The sequence below is a fragment of the Dermochelys coriacea genome, chromosome 17 (assembly GCF_009764565.3).
Source record: "Dermochelys coriacea isolate rDerCor1 chromosome 17, rDerCor1.pri.v4, whole genome shotgun sequence".
NCBI lineage: Eukaryota > Metazoa > Chordata > Testudines > Dermochelyidae > Dermochelys > Dermochelys coriacea.
In genome coordinates, this window is record NC_050084.1 from 2,455,061 (window position 1) to 2,475,157 (window position 20,097).

Consider the following 20,097-nt stretch of genomic DNA (forward strand, 5'->3'; position numbering starts at 1 on the left):
TCCTTGGTATGCAAGTCCAGACCCCACCAGGCCCCTAACACGGGCCCTGCAACACCTCAGTGCTTCTTAAGCCTTTGCATTTAATAGCTTGGTTTAACCACTATTCCCTTCAGTTCCCTCCTCTTCCCCTTTGATCCATTAGCCCACTCGCAGCCTTTGGACAAGCTGCAGAAGCCAGACTCCTCCGTGGGCTGCTCCGAGTGCCAGCCGTGCCCCAGCTAACAAGGGAATTCTAACACTACTGGATCAACACCTCATCCCTGCAGGATGGATCAGGAAATCAGGGCGGGACGAGGCAGTGATCCTTTCTTAATTAAACCCAAAGCATGCAAGATAGCTGCCTTGTGCATTTCCTCTGCCAGATCCCCAAGCATGCAGCTCAGCCCTGTGCAGATCCCACCCCTCCCTGATATGCAGTTGGCTGCCAGGCTAGCAGCGCTGCCCAGAGTTCCCAAGGAAGGAAAGGAACTCGCCCAGCTGCAGGTACAGGAGAAATGTGCATGTCAGAAAGGGCCAGGATGCCCTGGCTATTATGTGACAAGCTCTCCCAGCACAGCTTGGGGGACGTTAGTTCGGTGTTGGATTGAGAGGAGCATGCCACGGACTGAAATCGCCATCCCCGCCAACTGCTCCTAGGGCGCCTCCCATCCCAGCAGTGACCAGGCCTGCCCCTGCTTAGCTCTGAGCCCTGCTAGGGGTGTCCTAGCTGCAAAGCAATGCAGTGAGGGACAGGAGTTTGGCTGGAACAGTTCCTGCACTGACTTCTCTAGGGCACCTCCCCCCATGGTCTAGGCAAGGGCAGTCAGGACTGATGGCAGAGGGCCAGGATTCTTCTCCTTGGTTCACAGGTTACACCTAAAGATTTCCCAGGAGGTGGTGAGGGGAAATGGGGGTAAGGGCATGTTTCCAAAAGCACTTCACACTCACCTGCTCCTGCTCCCAGGACTCCTGCCAGTCACAACCAGTCAAGGTGCTAGAGACCCCCACCCCCAGCTCGACCGTGCCCTCATGGGGCCACGTGATCCTTTGCATTTCCCCACAGCAGGGGGCAAGGAACCCATGGAGCAAGCTGCCAAGGGAAGTGGCGGAGCCCCCATCTCTTGCTGCCTTTACATCAAGGCAAGATGCCCTCTCCTGGGAGATCTGCTTTAGCCAGCGCAGGTCACATGAGCTCAACACAGGAGTAACTGGACGAAATTCCACAGCCCGTTAGCTGGGAGGTGAGACTAACACGGGCCGTCACGTAACAGAGGCCAGCCTGGCTAACAGCACCCTGCTCATGCTCCCCACCCCTGCCTGCCCCGTGAGCAAGATGGCTCATGTTTGAGTCCCATGAACCCCCATGGTACCAGCCCCCCCAGGAAACTGAGGCACCCACACATGTTTCATCCTCAAAATAAAAATTTATTCAGTAACAAGAACATTGAATCTGCACGTCCGTGCAAGAGTTCACATTTCCAAACAGCCAAGCATGGGGGTACAAGTCTGGGACCGGGGGAACATCCCAGTGGCAGCAGAAGATCAGGGGAGGGTACAAGACGAAGCGCTGTCCCCTACATCCCAAAGTCCAGAACTCTGTTTCCAGCTGTCTCCGAGCACCTTCCTGGGGCCCCTGCGGAGGAGCCAGCCTGGCTGTGAATTCTGGAGCAAGAATGGTTCCTACAAACCCATGCACGCAAGTCTCATTTGTAGGAAAAAAACCCAACCAACCAAAAGGCACCGGCACCTGCATCAGTGCCAACCAAGGATCTAGCTGTGCATGGACTGAGCCCCTCACTGCCATCCGAAGGCAAACTTGGCTGCTCTAGCCTCCACCCCAGTACCAGCCTCCCAGTGTGGTGGGACCCCTCTGCCAGCTGCAAGAGAGGTTAAGCCTCAACACCCTTCCCGTCTCCTGCAGGTTCTCCTTCAGGAAAGGGATGTGGCATTCTTTTGAGCTGGGTCACCCCAAATCTTGGGAGCATGTCACTCACTATAGGGGGAAGCGTTATGCACCCCCCTCCCAGACAGGCTGCGCAATGCAAGAAACCTGAAACTATAGGCTGGGGCGTTGTTACTGCCCCCTGGGCACGTGATTGGAGGGTCAGATTCCCTGGCACAGCCTGACGGGGCTCAGGCTCTAGACAAGTGTGTACCAGCTTAAAACCCCCATCCTGATCTCAGCTGTAGTCTGGAAGGAAGCCTGAGATGTCCCAGGAACACCACAGAGCTAAATCCCACCCTGCTGAGAACCAGAACCAGGGCCAACCTCAGCACTCGGACGAATGCTTGGAACACACCATCATGACTGAGCAGAAGGGATTTAAAAAAAAAAAAAAACGAACATTTTCTTGAGTGGCTCAAAGAAAGCTATGCATCGATGAGTGCAACAGACCAGTTCACTTTTCACACACGTGCACACACGATCCAGGACTGAACACCAGGGCACCCTCCGTGTAAGGCTCGCCTGGCTGGAGCTCAGGGGCCGACGGAATGGCTGAGATATTGTCCAGGATTCAGGGGCACATTGTAAACAACATATCCTCCAAGAGCTTTGCAAGAGATCAGGGGAACAGCTGCTTTGTAGAGAAATGCCCTTCATTGTTTATTAAACATTTATCACAACCCCGCTCATGAGTTAAGCTGCTCAGTGACAGGGGACTGGAAATGCGGCGTCCCCTCAGCCAGGAAGGCACCTGCTCTGCTTCGACCTTTGTTAGTTCCCAGACAGATCACCTGGGGTGTCTTGGCCAGGCCAAGCTGTAACCAAGACAAGCTCCCAGATCCCATCCTCCAGCCAGAGGCCACCAGCGGGCAGAGAAGCCACCGCTCACTCAGGCTGGGCAGGGCTAGAGAGATGGGTGAGTGGATTGAACAGGCTGACGGCTTCATGTGGCCCAGCCAGAATAGCCGGGCCTGCACTCGAGCCATGGGTGCCCAGCACCCCAACGGAACACGGGGAAGGGGCAGGTGCCAGCTCTGTGAAGAAGCCGAGCCCTGCAGCAAGATTTTCTTCAAATGCCCCATTTCCTCCTCCCGTGGGAACGCTTCCTGCAAGCCAACTGCTGGTTTGTTGGCAGCCTGTGTGCCTGGGCTGGCAAATGCAGCTCTGTACGTTTGCCATCCGGCCCTGGGCTGTGTGGAGTGCAAACAGGGCATTTCCCACTGTTGTCCTCACAGAGCAGCCACAGCCCCTTCCCAGTGCTCCACGGCACATGGCCTGCATGGGCCAGCGTTTCAGCCACAGCCCCTCACAAGTTCTGGGTTCCTCTCGGCCACCTGCTTCAACAGGACAATCGTTGCTGCTATGCGATGAACTCTGCGCAGACCCTGGGGCTGCAGGACTGGCCTTGCCACCAGGCGCGAGTCCTGGCAGGACCCAACTGAGCTCTGTTCTCAGCAGCTGCAGCTCTCCATGAGTCACAGGCACTGCAAGTTTCACATCACCCTCAAAACTGGTGTGCACACAGCACGTTCGATCCCATAACAGCACCTGGGCAGGGCTCAGCCCCCCCTGCAATGAGCAACTGCTAAGAACACCCAGTGGTTTTGCTAGTTACTTCGGTTCTGGCAGGATGCGTAGCCAGTGCGGTTAACAGAATGCCATACCCCACCAACAGCCCCCTGGACTGCAGGACGGCAAGTTGGTGCTGTCGCTCTTCTACGAAGTGCAAACTAGTTGTAATTTGCTAGAGGGAACATTTGTGAAATGTGTTATGCCCACTGGAAACCAGCCGCCAAGGGTCAGCTCAGCCCTGCCCTGTGCTCACTCTCTAGCAAAACCGGCTGAACCTCGCAAGAGGCTCTGAAATACAAACCTGCAGTGGAAGAGAGTAGGTAACATTCTCCTGCAACAGGGGCTCTTGCAAGACTTAAGGAGGATGGATATCATCATTTGGCAGAAGCGGGCAATGGGCTCTCACTTGCTGAGAGGGAAGACAGCTTATGAAGGGAAACCCACTCAAGCATTTGTGCAGAGACCAAGGAACACCACTCAGATGGATTCCAGTGGTTTTGTTTTCCAGTTTACAGAATGTCCTTTCAAGAAAACAATGTAAGAAATAACAAAAGGTATCTAGATAAATACTGTATGTACACAATTTAGGGGGAAAAAGGGAACTTTCAGACAAAACATTACTCCGGGTTAAGTGTTAAGGTGAGAGCAGAAAGAGGGGAAACATCATTTAACAATTAAATCAGCCTTCGGGTTTGAGAGCCAGCTGAGTGTGAATGTGAGTGTGGGGAGAATATCTCAGGGAGCACTAGGAAAAGAACAGCCTTGGGTGGGGGAGACAAAGGTGAACAGATGATATGGCCATTAATGCAGAAGGCCCCCAGCAGTATTCAAGTAATGAAAGGGTTAAAACCCTACAGAATTGTTTGTTTTAAAAGAACACGTCAGTTCCCCCCCCCATTGCTGCTGTTAAAACGGGTTCTTTTAGATTATGAAATTCAAATGAATTTGGCAACCCCAGGGTCGAAGCAGAGAAGAGGCTGGCTCTGGGAGGGATTGCTGTTTGAAGTCTCTAACCACACTGGTCACGATCAAGACACCTTGTACATTTTGGGTTTTTGTTTGTTTGTTTTTAATCACATTGGAGCTACTCCCTGGAAACAAACCATGCAACTTTGCGTTCCAAAGTTGGAGCCACAGCGAGAGACTGAAAAGTGCAGCCCAGCCATCAGCTGCCTTTGGGCTACAGGCACAAGCCAACCAGAGGCAGTTTCAGAAGCAATTTGTCACTGTTGTGAGTTCCAGTTAGCTTGAAGTGGATCAAAAAAAGCCACACACAGATCTTGGCACAACCTTCATATTTACACCAGCTGCCACAGCTAGCACCAATTTGTGTGTGTGTGTGTGTGTGTGTGTGTGTGTGTGTGTGTGTGTGTGTGTGTGTGTGTGTGTGTGTGTGTGTGTTCGTTCAAGTTATTTGTGACTTGGTTCCAATCTAATCTAACCCTCAAGATTTCACCACAGAGATGAGCCAACTGCCAACAGCAATTGTCACTTACAAAAGGTGTTCTTTGAAAACAAAGAATATTTGAGGTTATTTGAGTTAAAAATAATTAAAAAAATAACAAATGGTCTTGCAGTCAGCATCCCACACAAAAATACAACCCAAATCTACATGCGCCAGGAACAGTAAAATGACAAAATATATAAAATTAACAAATAAAGTGCATGTTCCTTACATATTACACCTGCCCCTTGTATGAACAACAACATAGGTTTTGTTTAAAAAGAAGTCCCAGCTGAGGGCTCAGGATCACATGGTATTATAGAATGGATTGCTTGTCCGCTTTTTGTCGTTCGCCTTTTTTAGTCTCCTCAGAGGGTGAGTTCTACCGTGTTGATGTCTAGGTGCTACAGCCAGTCTTTGAGCCGGGAGCCAAGAGTCTAGTATCTGCGTCTGTAGCAGTGAAAGACCCTCTTCAGAGCTAGTCAATCTAGGATCTGCACTGGGACACAAACTCTGCGGAGCTGAGCCGAACTCTTTGGCATACTGCACTGGTGGCCTCTGCACCGGCTGGCTCTGGGCAATGCACTCAGTTGTTTTAAGCTGCTCTACAAAATGCTCAGTGGGCTTTGGATCCTGGCGAATAAGGGGAGAGGAGGCACAAGGCTTTTCAGGTAGGCCTTCCAAGCCATGCTCTGGCAATGCCCCACGCTTGCCTTGGCCAGTCCTGGGGGAGGCGGGCAGCAAGTCAGGACGGGTCAGGCTGGCATGGGAAGAGGCTGACTTCCTCTCGGATAAGTCATCTTGAGAGAGTTCCAGGCAGCCCAGCTTGGCTATAGATGCTGAGCGTTTCATCTGGGATGGCGTGGTAAGCCCCGCTTGCCGTACCTGGGCCTCAAGTTCCTTCGCACGCTGCTTCACTGAGCTGGGAGTCTCACTCATGTCTTTGATGCTGGGGCTGCTGGAGCTGTGGGGGAGGCCGCAGGGGGGGAAAGAGATGCCCATGGCGTCAGTGTGGTTACTGAGGAAATCTAAGTCCTCGTTGCTCAGCTCCATGAAGGCACCGTCACTCACCCCGCACAGGACGTGCCCGTTCCTTGAGAGGCTGCTCGGTGCCGCTGGCTCATCGTCCGTGCTCGTGCTGTGCTCCATAACGCCCTCCAGATGAACTACGCGTTGGTGACAAAGGTAATCCAGGCCTGCTAATGGCGAGTGTGTCACCTGGCCAACGAATGAAGAGGTATCCAGGTTAATCAGTGCTGCTCCGTACTCTTCCTCGGGGCTGCCCAGGGTGAAGGTGGCCCGCCCGAGCTCCTCGTGCTCTAGTACTGAAGGGTTAAGCAAAGGCAGAGCATCTGGATGTACAGGTGCCATCTCAGCGCACGCTGAAGGGTTCAGGTTTTCATCTACTGGAAGTAACACCACTGCGTTCTCCAACACGCCCTGCTCACAGCTGCTGTCATGCTCATGGAGATCAGGTGGCATGCCCACATGGGAGAACTCGATAATTTCTAGTCTCCTGGGGAGGTGACCGGGCAGGGCTGGCTCCCCGGAGCCATCCAGTGACACCACTGTCCTGCGCACGTCCTTCTTGGCACCAGGCTCTGCCAGCAGAGACTCCCGAGCAGGCTGCACGGGGCGAGGGGTGAGTGATGGCGACAGGTGCATGTCAGCCAGTGGTTCAGGGCTATGAAGCAATGCACCCTCGGCTGCTGGGCTCTTGTCACTCTCGTTCTCTCTACATGCAGGATCCAGCTCCCATGACAGTTCCTCGGTCTTTCCCTTTGGTGCAAGCTCGGCAGTTGCAGAATCATTCTTGGAATTCTTGCGAGTAGGTAGCAAGCACATTGGGGGAACGTGCTGGTGCTCTTGCTCCTGTCTCAAGCGCTCCTCGAATTCCAAGGTGGCACGTTTAACAGACCCCGGACACCATTTTGACCCAGGGTTTAGACCCTGCACTCGAGGCTCCTGCTGGTCTTCTGCGGGATCGCTTTCTTCCACATCCGACACACAGGTGGGTGGCTGGAAGGTGGGAGCACCTTCCTGGTCTGGTTTTGGAAGGTCTTTTGCAGTTTCCTGCTGTGCCATGCAACCTCCTTCGCTCTGCTCAGCCTTGCCAGGGTTATTTTCAGATGCCCAGACCACCTCTGCAGGCAACTCATGGGCTGTTTTCCTCTTTGGTGTTTGGGCATGGTCGGCTGAGCCCTCCATCTTCTGCTGGCACGGTCCTACGCCCTGGTTGATGGATTCAATTTCAGTTATGATTTCTTTCACAGAGATTGCATTTTCCGAGTGGGATCTTGTGAGAGGGCCCATGATGGTCAGTTCGGAGATGTCCTGCAAACACAGAGAGACTTATTACAAAGTGCAGGCAGCCTTGCCAACAACACACCTGCAGTCAGACAGCCTGAACTGCAATGAACACACATACAAGAAAAAGACAAAAGCCCCTGGTGCTAATGCAGAGTAGTGGGCACCAAGATCTCACTCCAAGCAGAAAAGATTCAGATGCTCACTACTGGAGCTGTTCCAGAGGTGCTCTGGTCTCAATAAAAGTTTCCAGCCAGGATTTGCCACTAGCTTAAGGCATTTAGATGCCAAACTAGCTGAAATGCCAGGCGATTTAGGCACCCAACTTCCATGTGCTTCTTACTTAACATGCATTTGAAGGCAAAACTCAGGTCATTTAAAAAGAAAATAAAGGATATGAGTGAGAATTCTCACCCTGTACAGAACAGGAATGAAAATGACAATGGATCGCTTCAAATCCAACCGCCAGGATATATGCACTGAAGGCCCTTGTTGGAGTCTAAATGTGCCACATTGGAGAGTAGCTCGGGATGCTAGAGCAGAGACAGAGCTACCAGTACGCTGTCAATTGTGCTTGCAGATACTGGACTGAAATACGAGGCAAAACCAAAGAGGCTCGGACCAAGGTGGAAAGGAGGCAACCAATGCTGTACTACCAGAAGAGAAAATATTTAAGTAAAACCATTTCCCAGGAAAAAACAAGTCTCTGACTAACCTAGATCACAGAACTGCCAGCGGGCTCTGACTGGAGAGAGAACTAGTACCTGATTTCCAGTACCTGCTTTCACTTAGCCCAGCAGAGAAAGGGAGCAGGAATTCAGAATGTTGGGAGTTAAACTACGCCAGCCACATGTCTCCTGGGGTGCATCACTGAGCATCATGTTTATCACACTCTGATATCTCACAAGGGACAAATTCAACAGCCATTAGTAGCAACTCTTCAAGTGAAAGGTGAGAACATAAAATCAGCAGCCATAATAGCCAGCCTTTCAGCTACTTCGCTTAGAGAGTCTAGATCCCATTCAAGACCTCAACGATTGACATATAAAAAGTGTCCTCTTGGACATAACCCCCCCGAGCTTGCTAAGGACACAGGTTACCCTTCTGCCAGCAAGCTTCAGTCCGAGACATGAATGGAGAACTGTCTGCAGCACTTACTACATTTAAAAAATCCTCATTGGAAGATAGAAAATCGAATAAAAACCAACAACTCAACCGAAGGGAACGAGCGCGTTCTCAAAGAAGCGGCCAGCCACGCCATTGCTGATCAGCCACAGCCCATGAAGATACAAGATGTTTAGGTCTAAAGGGCTCTAGCTTCCTTTTTCATTCTGCATGGCACTAAGACTCTAGATAACTGCCAATCAGAGGGCACCTAACTGCAGTGTCCTGTTAGCCCACCTGTGTCATGGCCCCCTGAACAGATGCACTATCGTGCAGACATTATGTTCTTTTTTTGGGGTGGGGGTTCATTACTCATGAAAACAAACCACTGATAGCACTAGTCACCCAATCCTGACCTGCAGCTCCCCTATTCCAGTGCTGGGCTCTCCACACACAGCTCTGCCAACGCCTTTCAGTCCTGCCCTGCTGGTCCCCCGCCCCTCCAGCTACTCTGAGTCTGGAGACCCTTTCACACAGCTCTGCTGGGGCAACTCAGCCCTGACCTGCAGCCCCTCTTCTGTTCTGTTCCAAGTTTTGGATTCGCAGCCTGTAGTTCTGCCCAGGCTCTTCAATGCTGACCTACAGCTTAAGCCCCTCCCCGCTTTGCTAGCCCAACAATCGCTCCCACAGATCTACCATTGTCCCACCATCCCGATCTGCTACCCCAGGCCTGGAGCTTCCCACCCAAGAACGTTGCCGATTGGGTCAGGCTGTTTGGTGGTGTTTATGATGGGGACAAATAACTGCCCTAGATGCAATTCCCAGGCTGGGGCACGTGCTTGGGATTCAGAAGCTCACAGTAGCTGTACTACAACCAGCTTGCCGGTCTCCTTATGCAAAGCTTTACATCTAAGAGTTTATCAATACAATTGACACATTAACTGGAAGACCAGAATGTTGCCCGTCTTTCCACTGCATTAACCATACAGCCATCAGGAACATTCAAACAGCAGTTAACAGGAAAGCAGCAAGCCGTGCTTACCTCTGGTTGTTCCTCATCTGTGGAAAACTCTTCCGGTGCTGCAGGGGAGTTGCCTGCAGAGCTATGTCTCTGGGTATCTACAGCAGTCTCTGCTGGCAGCACCTCTGGCACAGACATCTTGGAGACCCCGTTCCTTCCACCTCCCTGCTCCTCCATCCTGTAGTGGGAACAGGTGTAAGACCGGCTCTCTTGGGACAGCTCCTCAAACTTCTCTAGGGCACTGAGGAAATCAATCCTGTCCATGGTTTCAGGCTGGGAACTGAGCTGTGGGCTTGGAGAATTCTGATCAGGCGACCTGGGAAGGTCTTTTAAACAAGCCGTGAATTCCTCCATGGGTACCAAATGCACGTTCAGGTCAGTTTTAAGGGCATCTGTCTCTAGATCATCCACGGTCAGATCAGGGAATGCTGTGGCCATCTCCAAAGGCTCTGCAAGTTGCATCAAGGCCTCAGAAGAATGGCAATTATCCAGGGGAAATTCTGACTCATCCAAGCAGCACCCTGCCGGACACCCGTTGATGTTGTTCAGGTTCAATTCGTCCTCTATTTGTTCAGTGCGGAAGCCTCTGGCTGTGAACTCCAAATGGATCCTCCTCTCTTTGGCACACAGCTCCTCGATCATGTCCGTGTCCTGCTGGAGCAGACAGTCCATGCGCGGCCCCACGGAGAAGACGGGAGATGCAGGCTGGTGGTTGTCATTTGCCGTGGGCTCAGAGAGCTGCTCTGCAGAAGTGGTGATCTCCTTTTTGTTCAGCTCCATCCTGGACTTGCAGATCGGCTGGTGGTGCTCTGAGAGGTCGCTGTCCGAGTGCGACCGCCACAGCTTGTTATGCCGCTGTTTGCTGCAGGAGAAGGGAAATGTTTTAGTCACTGTCAGAAACCATCTGCGGATCACACACGCTTAAAATACAACCCTGGGCCAAACCCAGGTTGGCGTAAGTGGGGGGGCTGCTGCCATGGTAGCCTCTGGGCCAGATGCAGCGGCGACAACCAGTCCCTTCCATTGAATGTGGTCAAAGTTGGTCAGAAAATGAATCCACATGGGTCTAAGTGGCCGAGTCGGTGCAGTTGGCACCGCTCCAGCATTGCGGGCGAGCAGGTGACAGCAGTACGGTAGGAAAACCAACCAATAGGAAGGGGTAATACAAAGCAGGCCTCTGCCCTCTGAACTTTCTGCTCCCAGCACCCCCCCAAACGCCTGCAGTGGCAAACTCTGCCCTGTGGGGAGTGAGTACAGTTGCAATGGATTTCAGAGTATCCATCTGTGTAAATGAGCACAGGGGTGTAAGCCATTTACATGCACAGGACCCCGTGATTTGTGCGGACCCCATGGAATTCTGCTGAACGTGGTCCCTTCTTTGACCCTAGATGATGGATGGGTTGGAAGAGGAGAACAAACTGCAGGGCACCAGCCAAGGGGACACTCAGCAGGGTATGTGGTGGGCCTGGAACAAAAGGATGCCTGATTTCCCCTCTAGGCTCCAACATCCCTGGGGCACGCTCTGGTAAACAACGGAGCTACGGAAACCAGAGAGCGGTGTGGGGGCTGGGCATCCTGCATGGTTACAGGAGACCAAAAATAGCATCTTGTTTGCAGGACCGAGGCCCAGGACAGCCACCCCCTCGTTGCTGGAAAACATCCTTGGGAGGGTCCCAGCAGTCACACGCTCGAGCGAACGTCAACTGTTGCTGTCCCATCAGCAGCACCTGTTCCGAGACCTGTTGTGTCCGGGGCCCTCAAAATGGGGCGATTTCTCCAAAGTGGAACCGGACCAATGAAAACACGCAACCAGCCCAGCCCTGCGCTGTGCTTTAGAGATTTCCCTTCCTCCACTTGCTGCACTTTTACCGGCTCCCCCTAGGAGGAGAGCACACACCGCACCATGCCTGGCTCCCAAGGACGCTGCGGGCAGCCAGGCAAGTCTGTGGATGCCCTACTGCAATCCCACCTTCCAGTCGCCTGCTTGTGGGCCAAGATCCCAGCCAGCGCGGTCTGGCTGCTGAGCACAGGTACACTGCTCAGGTAAAACAGTGACACAGCCCTAACAAGGCTGTATGTTTCTGGTAGGGAACGCCCTACGGCTAGGGGGCCTCACAAAATGACCCAGTGCCAAGTTAGACTACAGACCCAGCAGTCAGGCCCCAAGAGTCGTTGTGTGCGAAATGGACCAGGACCAGATCCCTCGGGACAGCGGGGAGGGCTATGAGGGGCCTGTGTAGGGCCCCAGTACGGCTGTCAGATGCACGCTCTCGGTTTCCGCTGGGAACTGACCCAACAAGCATAACCCGGAGACAGAGAATATTTTGTCTGCAAATATTCGTTAGTGCAATGACGTAAAGCAGTGACTACTGCTCCTGGCAGTCACCATGTATTCCTTGGGTTTATTAAGGATGTTGGGATCATGGCATGAGCTGGGTCTCAGGAGGTCAGAGCTCCATGGAGGGCTCCCCGCCTGGATGTCCTTGGGCACACTGCTTTGTCTCTGTGCCCCAGTTTCTGTAAAATCCTTCTCAGGGACACTGTCTGGTTACATGCAAACGCTTTAGGGCCTGGACTGTTTCTCGCTATCCTCCCGTGTGCAGTCCAACGCCCAGCACAATGGACCCTGCTTGTGACTGGACCTTGGTCTAGACACTACGGTCACACACATTGGGCAGAGCTTTCTGGGCGGTTCATGCCCTGCCTCTCTGGTGACTGTGTGATGAACTCTGCGTGTGTTTTATTTTGAAATTCAAATCACCTGTTTGCAAGAGCAAACTGGATTTGCCGAGTGTTTTATCTGCCTCCAGCAGAGCCCGAGCCCAGGTAACATCAATTCTGGGGCATGGTCAGGGTCGAGCAGAGCAAGTGGGCGCTGGCGCTCAGGTGGGATCGCTCGGAGCAGCTGCAGTGAAAGTCTCTCATTCCCCGACCTGTGTCTCGGGCTGTAGCTGGGCAGCATGAAGGAGCTCTCTCAGGCCCTGAGGTTGGGTCATTTTCTCTGGTTTCTGGTCCCCCGGCAGGCGGCCCCAGCTGGTTTGGTAAAAGGAATGTTCATGCTGCACAAGGCACAGTACGGCCCTCGGGCTCGGCCCCTGCCTGACACTCTCTGAGTGCGCGTTGCCACAACGCGGTGCCCAGGCTTGCCAGGAGGGAGAGGAGAGTTTAATGAGGTGAAGGAAAGACTCTGGCCCTGCTGCTAATGGCTGACGGCTCCAAGGAGCTAAACATCCCTGCTGCTGTGACAAAAGGAGCCACGGGGCTCTGTGTTTACGGCTGGAATGCAATATCCCGCTTACCATGCCCCCTTCACCTTCCCAACAACCTCGCCAGACAGTCCAAGCACAGGGCTCTCTTCACAAGCCCTCCACTCCACCATCTGACCACAGTCACAAGAGTACAGATCGGCTTGTTACCTGCCTAGGGGTAACACAGCAAACAGGCCTGGGGGCAGCTGGAGGGGAGAGCCCAAAGCTGCAACGAAAGAGGGCAGAGAAGCCTTTTGGAGCTGTGAAAGCAGAGAGCAGGTGAGGGGTGCGTGGTGCCCCGGGGTTCTGCCTGCTGCTCTGCCCAGCATGGCACTTAGCTCACCCTAGACTTGTTAGCCTCGTGCGCTCAAAAGCCTATCGCTGCTTTGCCTTCGAAAGGCCTCACCGATAACCTGATTCACGTCGTTATACTGGGGACTTGTCCAAAGCGGGCAGAGGCTCGGCAGTTGCATACCCGGGGTGAGGGTGAGCCACACACTGCAGGAGTGAAGGTGGCATTCCCATATTGGATACGAATAAACTTGTCCATGTCTAGCACAGAGGGAGCAAAGAAGAAGAAATCAAGACTCATCATGCAGAAGTTTCCAGGTGTACTAGTGGCTGCCAGACAAGCTCACTCAGTCACCTAGATTCATAGAGGACTTGAGGAGGTAAAGTACTAGTCACACACCAAGTATGACTGGTTTGTAAAGTCTTCTGTTCACCCACACGCTGCAACAGCGGCAAACCCTAGAGACTGTGTATGTCCGGGCTCCTCTTTACGGAGTGAGACAGGTCAAACATCTCACAGCTGGATCAGTGTGGTGCTCTGCTCATCTGACACCACCACGCACATTTCCAGGCTCACTTCATCTTGCTCTGGCGTGAGCTACACACTGACAATGCTGGGAAAGCTGATGATGTCCCAACGCACCGGTAACCGCCCGGGGATTTCATCTGCGACCACCTACAAACAGCCAGTAGCAGAGGAGGGTTCCAGCACCAATACTGCAGTCTGGCAGAACACCAAGTATCTTTTTCTTCCAGCAGGTCAAGTCAGGACATTGTTTAACACCTCCTTTATGGGGACGTCCAGGAAACATGCATTATTGATGTCTTTTTGCTAGTCAGCTGACAGGCCTTGTGTTACAAAATCCACTGCCATACCTTACCTCCCTGCTGAGTTGAAAATGCCATCCAGGAATAAACACGATGTTTAGAGTACAGAGGAAAGGGGCTCCCCCCACTGACTGCAGCAACCATTCCTCAACAAAACGGCCCTGAAGCCAAGCCAGATGTTGGGTGAGCATGTTTCTAAAAGGAAATGGCGATGCTGAGATGATCGGGCCGTATTTCGTAGATGGCAGAGAGGGGGATTGGTTTCCTACTTAGCCATGCTGTAAAAGCTAGTGGAATCATTTGGCTCTGTTGGTGCCTAGCTCAAAGTTTGGAGTTGACATCTGGGACACTGTTGGCTTAGAACCAGCATTGGACCAAGCCTCGCCCTAGAGCTTTTATTATGCCACTGGCTGCTCAGACTGATTACTCAGCTCCCCCACCCCCATGGGGAGCTTCAGGGGACTGGCTAAGGCTCCCCATACAAAGGAGCACTCTTCCCAACCCTGCTCCTAAGGTAAAGATGAATTTGCGCACCGATGAAGGGGAAGCACTGAATTAATCCAGTGGAGCCACTCAAGTGCCTGTGCCTTATTTTATACTATAAGTAAGGTTAAGATTTTGGCATGGAGATTTTTATTAAAATTCACGGGCAGGACATGGGCAATAAACCATAAGTCACAGAAGCCCAATGCCCGCACAGGGATTGGGGGGGAGGGAGGGAAGGAAGGGTGAGGGCAGCCCGAGCCCCGCACGAGGATGGGGGCTGGCAGCCCGAGCCCCCCATGAGGGTGGGAGGGAAGCAGGGGTGGCAGCCAGCGGGGCTGAAGCAGAAGTCACGAGCCGTTAAAGGCATGGAATCCATGACCAAATAGTATCTCCCTTTATAGAAGAGTGGAAGCATGTCAGAGACAGCGTTCTCAAGCACACATTAATTCTGAATGAGGCAGGAACACAAGCACCTGCCTGCAAATCTGCTGGGTTGGCCACGTGGTCAGGTCAGACAAACACTCAGGGGCTCTTGAAACACACGGATGGCTGAAAACAAACATAATTAAACCAAGGCCCCGAACCCCAGCACACATGGTACAAAAACAGGATCAAGGCTGAATGTCAGCGACCACAACATGCAGTCCAGGGCTACGCCCTGCTGTCAGCACAGCTGCTTGTGGCTTCGTACAGATGGGAAGCAGCTGAGGTTTCCGACATGTGAGAGCAGCAACACCCAGCTTCCCACACTCCTCTCTGCAGCACCCATACTGAAGGAGGTCCAATCCGCTTGGGTTGAGACCCTTTCCAGTTCTCCTTTCAAGGTAAGGCTGGGCCAGAGCGGGCTGGGGAATGATTGTGTATTTAGGAAACACAGGGCAGGAGCCAGAAATTTGTGCTCGAAATCTTACCGCCTGTTCCTCCCCTGCCCCCGGAGCTCACCTCGCCAGCAGAATCCCTTGGTATTCCTCCAGCTGCCTCATGAAGCTTGGGTTGGGCTTGGCGACTGTGCGACGCTCCTTCACATGGTCATACGCTCGGTCCAGGTTCCAGCCGTACTCCTTCATGGCATACGCAATCACTGTGGAGGCCGACCGGCTGACTCCCATCTTACAGTGCACCAGGCATTTCGACCCGTTCTTCCTAGGGCGGGGGAATGGAAAAGGACAATTTAAAAGCCTCCTCTGAAAAGTTTAGGAGAGGCAGACATTGTAGGGGAGAGCTCCAAGTTACCCCACAGATCCTTCTAAGCAAGCACGTCCATTCTAAAGGAAAAAGCCTTCTAGAGAACATGTAATAAAAACAACGAACAGAGGTAAAAACACAAAATATATCAGGAGCTGCCCATCAGCCTTGGGGGGGCCCGGAACAATTTTTTTTGGATGGCCTCAAAGTGGGGCCCACAAACCCTTGCTGGTGGCCACTCTGAAAACTTTTGCAAACCCGAGTCCCGCTGCCCTGGGCTGAAGCCCAGAGCTGGAGCCAGCTGAGCACCCACATTGGCCCCATGTGTCTGCAGAGATGCTGCCTGGAGCCCCCAGGAGGCTGCATGGTGCAGGCTGCTGATCCTCTGCTGGCAATGCCAGCAAACACCAAGGAAGCCGGGAGCAACAGCTGGCCACATCTGAGAAAAGCTGCCCTAGTAGGTCCTTCCAGCCCTTCAGCAGGATTGAGCAAAGATCAAGTCCAAAGGCCACGAGTGTTTCAACTCAGCCCTTTTGTACCAAAAGCCCGTCGGCCTCTGAAAAACCCAGGTTGAATGAGTCTATGCAAACCTCCTGGGGTGGTACATCTCTAGAGGCGTTTACAGTCTCAGCAACTAGCCCTCATCACCCCCACTGTTATTAGCCTCTGGGAGAGGTGTAGTAACCCCCCCCAGAGCAGATCATCATTCATAAATTGAATAAAAGGGTCCCCCAAGATACCACATGGGGTTGCAATATCTGTCACACCGAGCTATGTACCAAGGAGCTCAGGACATGAAGATGGTTTTGTTTTTCACCCCCTGGCTCTTGTTCAGTGCACAGAGCAGTCTTGGTACAGAGCTGGCTGTGAAGAGTTTGATCTGGCTTGAGAAAGGTTTGCTCCATTGCCAGGAATGCAGGGTTCTTACTTCAGGTAAAGTGTGAGCGGCAAGCAAGGGAGCACAGGCTGTAATTTGCCTCGTCCAGCACGGACTTCAGTTTTACAGCTTTCAGAGTTCAGACCTGCCCCCGTGTTCTTTGCAAAATGTGCATCCTGAAAGGAGAATATTTCTAACACGGACAAGGTTCCAAAGTCATTGCACCAAGGAGCTCGATGTGCTTTAGAAGTATATCTATAAATAGCGCTCGGGTAAATCTGAGAGGCTTAATGATTTGTTGGAGAAGCAGCCATGGTCAATCGGGTCATCACCTCTGGGGCATGGGCAGGAGACAGATGCAAACACCCGCCATGAGAGGGTTAAAAGCAGTCCCTTGTTTGGAAATCCATCCCAGCCTTGCTGGCAATGCATGCCAATTGCTTCTGTGATCAGCATCTTCCTAAATCAGATGGCTGCTGGATTTATTGTAGACAACTTAGAGAAGTGTTGGCAACCCATTGGCCTCCGGCTACCAGACTAGAAGTGGCCATTCAGATAGAAGGCCTAGCAAACATCTTGTAGTGCTCACAGATAAGGGTTTTAATCAGAGCAATGTCTGCCTGCTTCGTAAGCAGCGAATGATCTCGATTTTGTTCACGATTACGTTGCTTTCCAGTGTCTGCTGAGCTCTGCTTGTTGCCTTGTCCTCCCAACCCACCCCGCCTGTTTCGCCCACATGTCAACAAGGGAACAGGAACTCTCTCCAGGAGCGACCAGCTTCTTTACCACCTGTCTGCCTGGTGCCTAGCACAATGGAGTGTTTGGGCTTCCTCGATGCTCTCACAATATAAACCCTGCCAGCGGGGATGCTGTGTAACAAGTAACCCCATTCCCCTTTGGCATTAACAGCTGTGTTTGCATGGTTCTATGTCCCTTGACATTTTACAAAAGTTTAACACTCCAGGTGGTTCTTAGTTTCTGAAGCCCTGGAAGCATCCCTAAGGCACTACAAATGCAGTGCAGCCGAGGGGACGACCACACAGCAGCGTTTTTCCATCTTACTATCATGTGCGATTTTTGTAATTCAGACAGACAGAAAGGCCCATTACCAACAGCAGGAACTGAGAATGCAGATGCCTTGGTCCTAACACAGGACAAAGGGTAGTTGGAAAGAGAGAACGGCCAGAAGGAAACAGTGCATTACTAGAAGCTTGCTTATTGTGTTCGTTCTTTAAGTGCAGACTTACTTGGCTTTGGAGATGAATTTGTAAGTGTCGTTCCAATACGCCAGCAGATCTGTAGCCTCCTCATCGTACACCCGGATGTTATGGTACTCGAAGACGCCTGGGAAGAAGTTATCTATTTCTCGAGTGACATTCAGAATGTACCGCACCCTGTGTGGAAACAGAGGGCAGATAAGATTGGACAGTCTCTGCAAGGAAATGGCTTTGCCTTGTTTTGAATTTGTTTGGAGCCAAGCAGTCAGAGTTACAAGACTACAACACAGAGCAAGCCGATTTGGGAGTTAGACTTCAATGCAGGGAGGAAGGGATTGATTGCGAGGCCAGGCTAAGGGTTTGCTGTGGAATTTCTAACCTAGTCTCTGTGGAAGGGACTTCGGTCTGCTGTGAATGAAAACCAAACCAAGACTGGCCAGCCCGCCCATTCAGCTGCTCTGTATTGCACAGAAGGGCCAGCGGTGGTCACTTGGCATATACTACAATACAGCTTCATCTCTTCCTGCCAGCTGGAAACCATCCCCCTGGGAGACGCACAATCCCTTTTCCAATCTCCCTTCCTATTGGGCCAGTTACCACCAGTGTTGGGAGACTAGGCTGTAAGGGCATTAGCCTGAAGATCCGTGCTCTCGACAATATGGGACCCTAACACGTCTCTCTCCTGGGTCTAAGCAGGAGTAGCCACCTTCATTCTGGGATTTGCACCAGGCCCTTCACTTCAATCCAAGACACCAGACTAGTCTCGAAATTAAGACCACAGCGAGGCAACTCCTTATCGGACCCTCTTGTATTCTGCAGCTGCCCAGAACCCAGAGAAACTGGAAGAGCATTGCTTGTGGGTGGGACAGATTTGGTTCTTCTCCCCAGCACAGACCATGCTGAGTAGTAAATGGCTGAGGGAAGCACATGGTATTCACATGCAAAACACCCCGAGCCCCTAAACTCATGAGAGATCTGCAGCCTCCATGTCTTAGCAGACAGCAGCAGAGTTTCCAGGGGAAAATGCCCTTTGTCAGGCTCAGAGCAAGGTGTCAGGTGGGGAGGACTGAAAAGCGATCAGCTCATGATGAGGAGAGATTGCTGTAGTAACCTAGCCGAGTGAGAGCCAGTGGTTTCCCTGCATGTTCCATCTGGATTGATGTGGCCTTAACCCCAAACCTTACAGCAATGCTACCCTTTTGAGCTGCAAGATGCTCAATGCAGCCCCTGTTCTCAGGCAGCGATGGCTGCTTTGACACACACTTGTCGCTTTCTTGCCACCATGCAGCTGCCTGCCCTGGTTGTGAGGAGTGCCTCTGAGCAGCGCATGCAGGGTTTCATCCCACCCCAGGAGTGCAGCGCGCTGAGCCCAAAGAAAGGCCCCCCAGAGAGCCAGCTCTGCGCTGTCTTTTTGGCAAGGGAACCGCAGATCTCGGTTACCCGTTGCTATGTGACCGTCAGCTGCCTGCACTCGTCGGTGGGATTTCAGTCAAGGTCAGGGCCTCCAAAGCCTTTCCTTCCCTGTCTTCGTATGGGGGATTTGGGGGATGGGGTGCTACTTTCCAGTTCACTGTTACCATGCCTGGTTTGTAAGCCCTTGTTAGCACACAGCAGCAGCAGGTATGGGATGGAAATTTGGTTGTGCAGTGACTTAGGTAAGGCAAGCCTTCCTATCCGTGCCCAGCAGCTTGCATGCAGGGGCCTGCTACACAGCTCAAAGCTGCTTACCCTCTGTTCTGTAAATCTTCCAAATTGGAGGCATTCCACTCAGAACCCTGTGCAAAAAATAAAAAAGGGAGCATCAGAAGGAGTGTATACCACCGGGAGGGATGGCCCCCGTGAGCCGGGTGCGAGCTGCAGGAGCCAGCGAGCTGTGCTGGGAGATAGCTGGCCAATCCAGTGCTGTAAACTGAGATTTGTTGAAAATACAGATGGTAAAAGGGAAAAAAAAAAATAGTGCTCCTGTCTCAAAGTGCAGCCACTTATCTCACTTTACAATCAGACCCACCCTGAATCAACAGGAAACCCTGCAAGACAAACCCAGGTAGAGCCCTAGTTAGCTTCCTGCAAGCCACTGAGAAACCTAGTTCAGAAAAATAAAGACAGGCCTCTTCCCACACAAGCTCCAGCCTCTGACTCTACTCCATGAAAGAGAACCTGTTTGCAGAGAGAGAGAGAGAGAGAGAGAGAGAGAAAGAAAATACCACTGAACCCCTCTCTACATGGGTTCCCACATCAAAGACAGCAGGACAGTTCTTTTCCTCTTGCCTGTGTGAGCACAGAAACCGGCCAGGGAAGCATGTTTTCGCTTTGCTATCTAACCAGCTTCTCTACAGCGCAGACAGGGCCTCCAAGCCAAGTTGATTGTCCACTATTCAAACACTACAGCTTGCGTGGGAATGAGGATGAAGGCCAAGAAGAGCCAAGAGAGGTGGATACCTCAGCTGCCTGCTTCCCCTGCCTCCTTCTGCAAAGTAGTTTCTGAACTGAAAGGCGGAAAGGCGGTGGGGAGGTCTAAGTCATGGGGGGGGGCGTGGCGGCAGGTGATGCGGAGAGGCAAACGAAGCCAGCATGAAGGAGATGGATGAGCAGC

General features: G+C 52.3%; 1 protein-coding gene across 6 annotated transcripts in view; it reads right to left on the reverse strand.

Annotated features, from left to right (window-relative positions):
* Nucleotides 1–1,383: 1,383 nt before the first annotated feature.
* The window catches only part of SSH2 (slingshot protein phosphatase 2), a 139,779-nt gene continuing 121,065 nt past the window's right edge, over nucleotides 1,384–20,097 (reverse strand). For 4 of the 6 annotated variants that reach the window (XM_038375321.2, XM_038375320.2, XM_043499236.1 and 1 more), the window contains 5 exons: nucleotides 19,233–19,279; nucleotides 17,535–17,681; nucleotides 15,168–15,368; nucleotides 9,394–10,234; nucleotides 1,384–7,274 (listed from right to left, as the gene is read on the reverse strand). In XM_038375321.2, coding sequence (XP_038231249.1) covers nucleotides 5,247–7,274; nucleotides 9,394–10,234; nucleotides 15,168–15,368; nucleotides 17,535–17,681; nucleotides 19,233–19,279 — 3,264 coding nt within the window. In that variant the 3' untranslated portion in view covers nucleotides 1,384–5,246. Of the gene's footprint in view, nucleotides 7,275–9,393; nucleotides 10,235–14,702; nucleotides 14,775–15,167; nucleotides 15,369–17,534; nucleotides 17,682–19,232; nucleotides 19,280–20,097 lie in introns of all 6 variants that reach the window. The other 2 variants (XM_038375316.2, XM_043499237.1) reach the window with 1 other exon arrangement.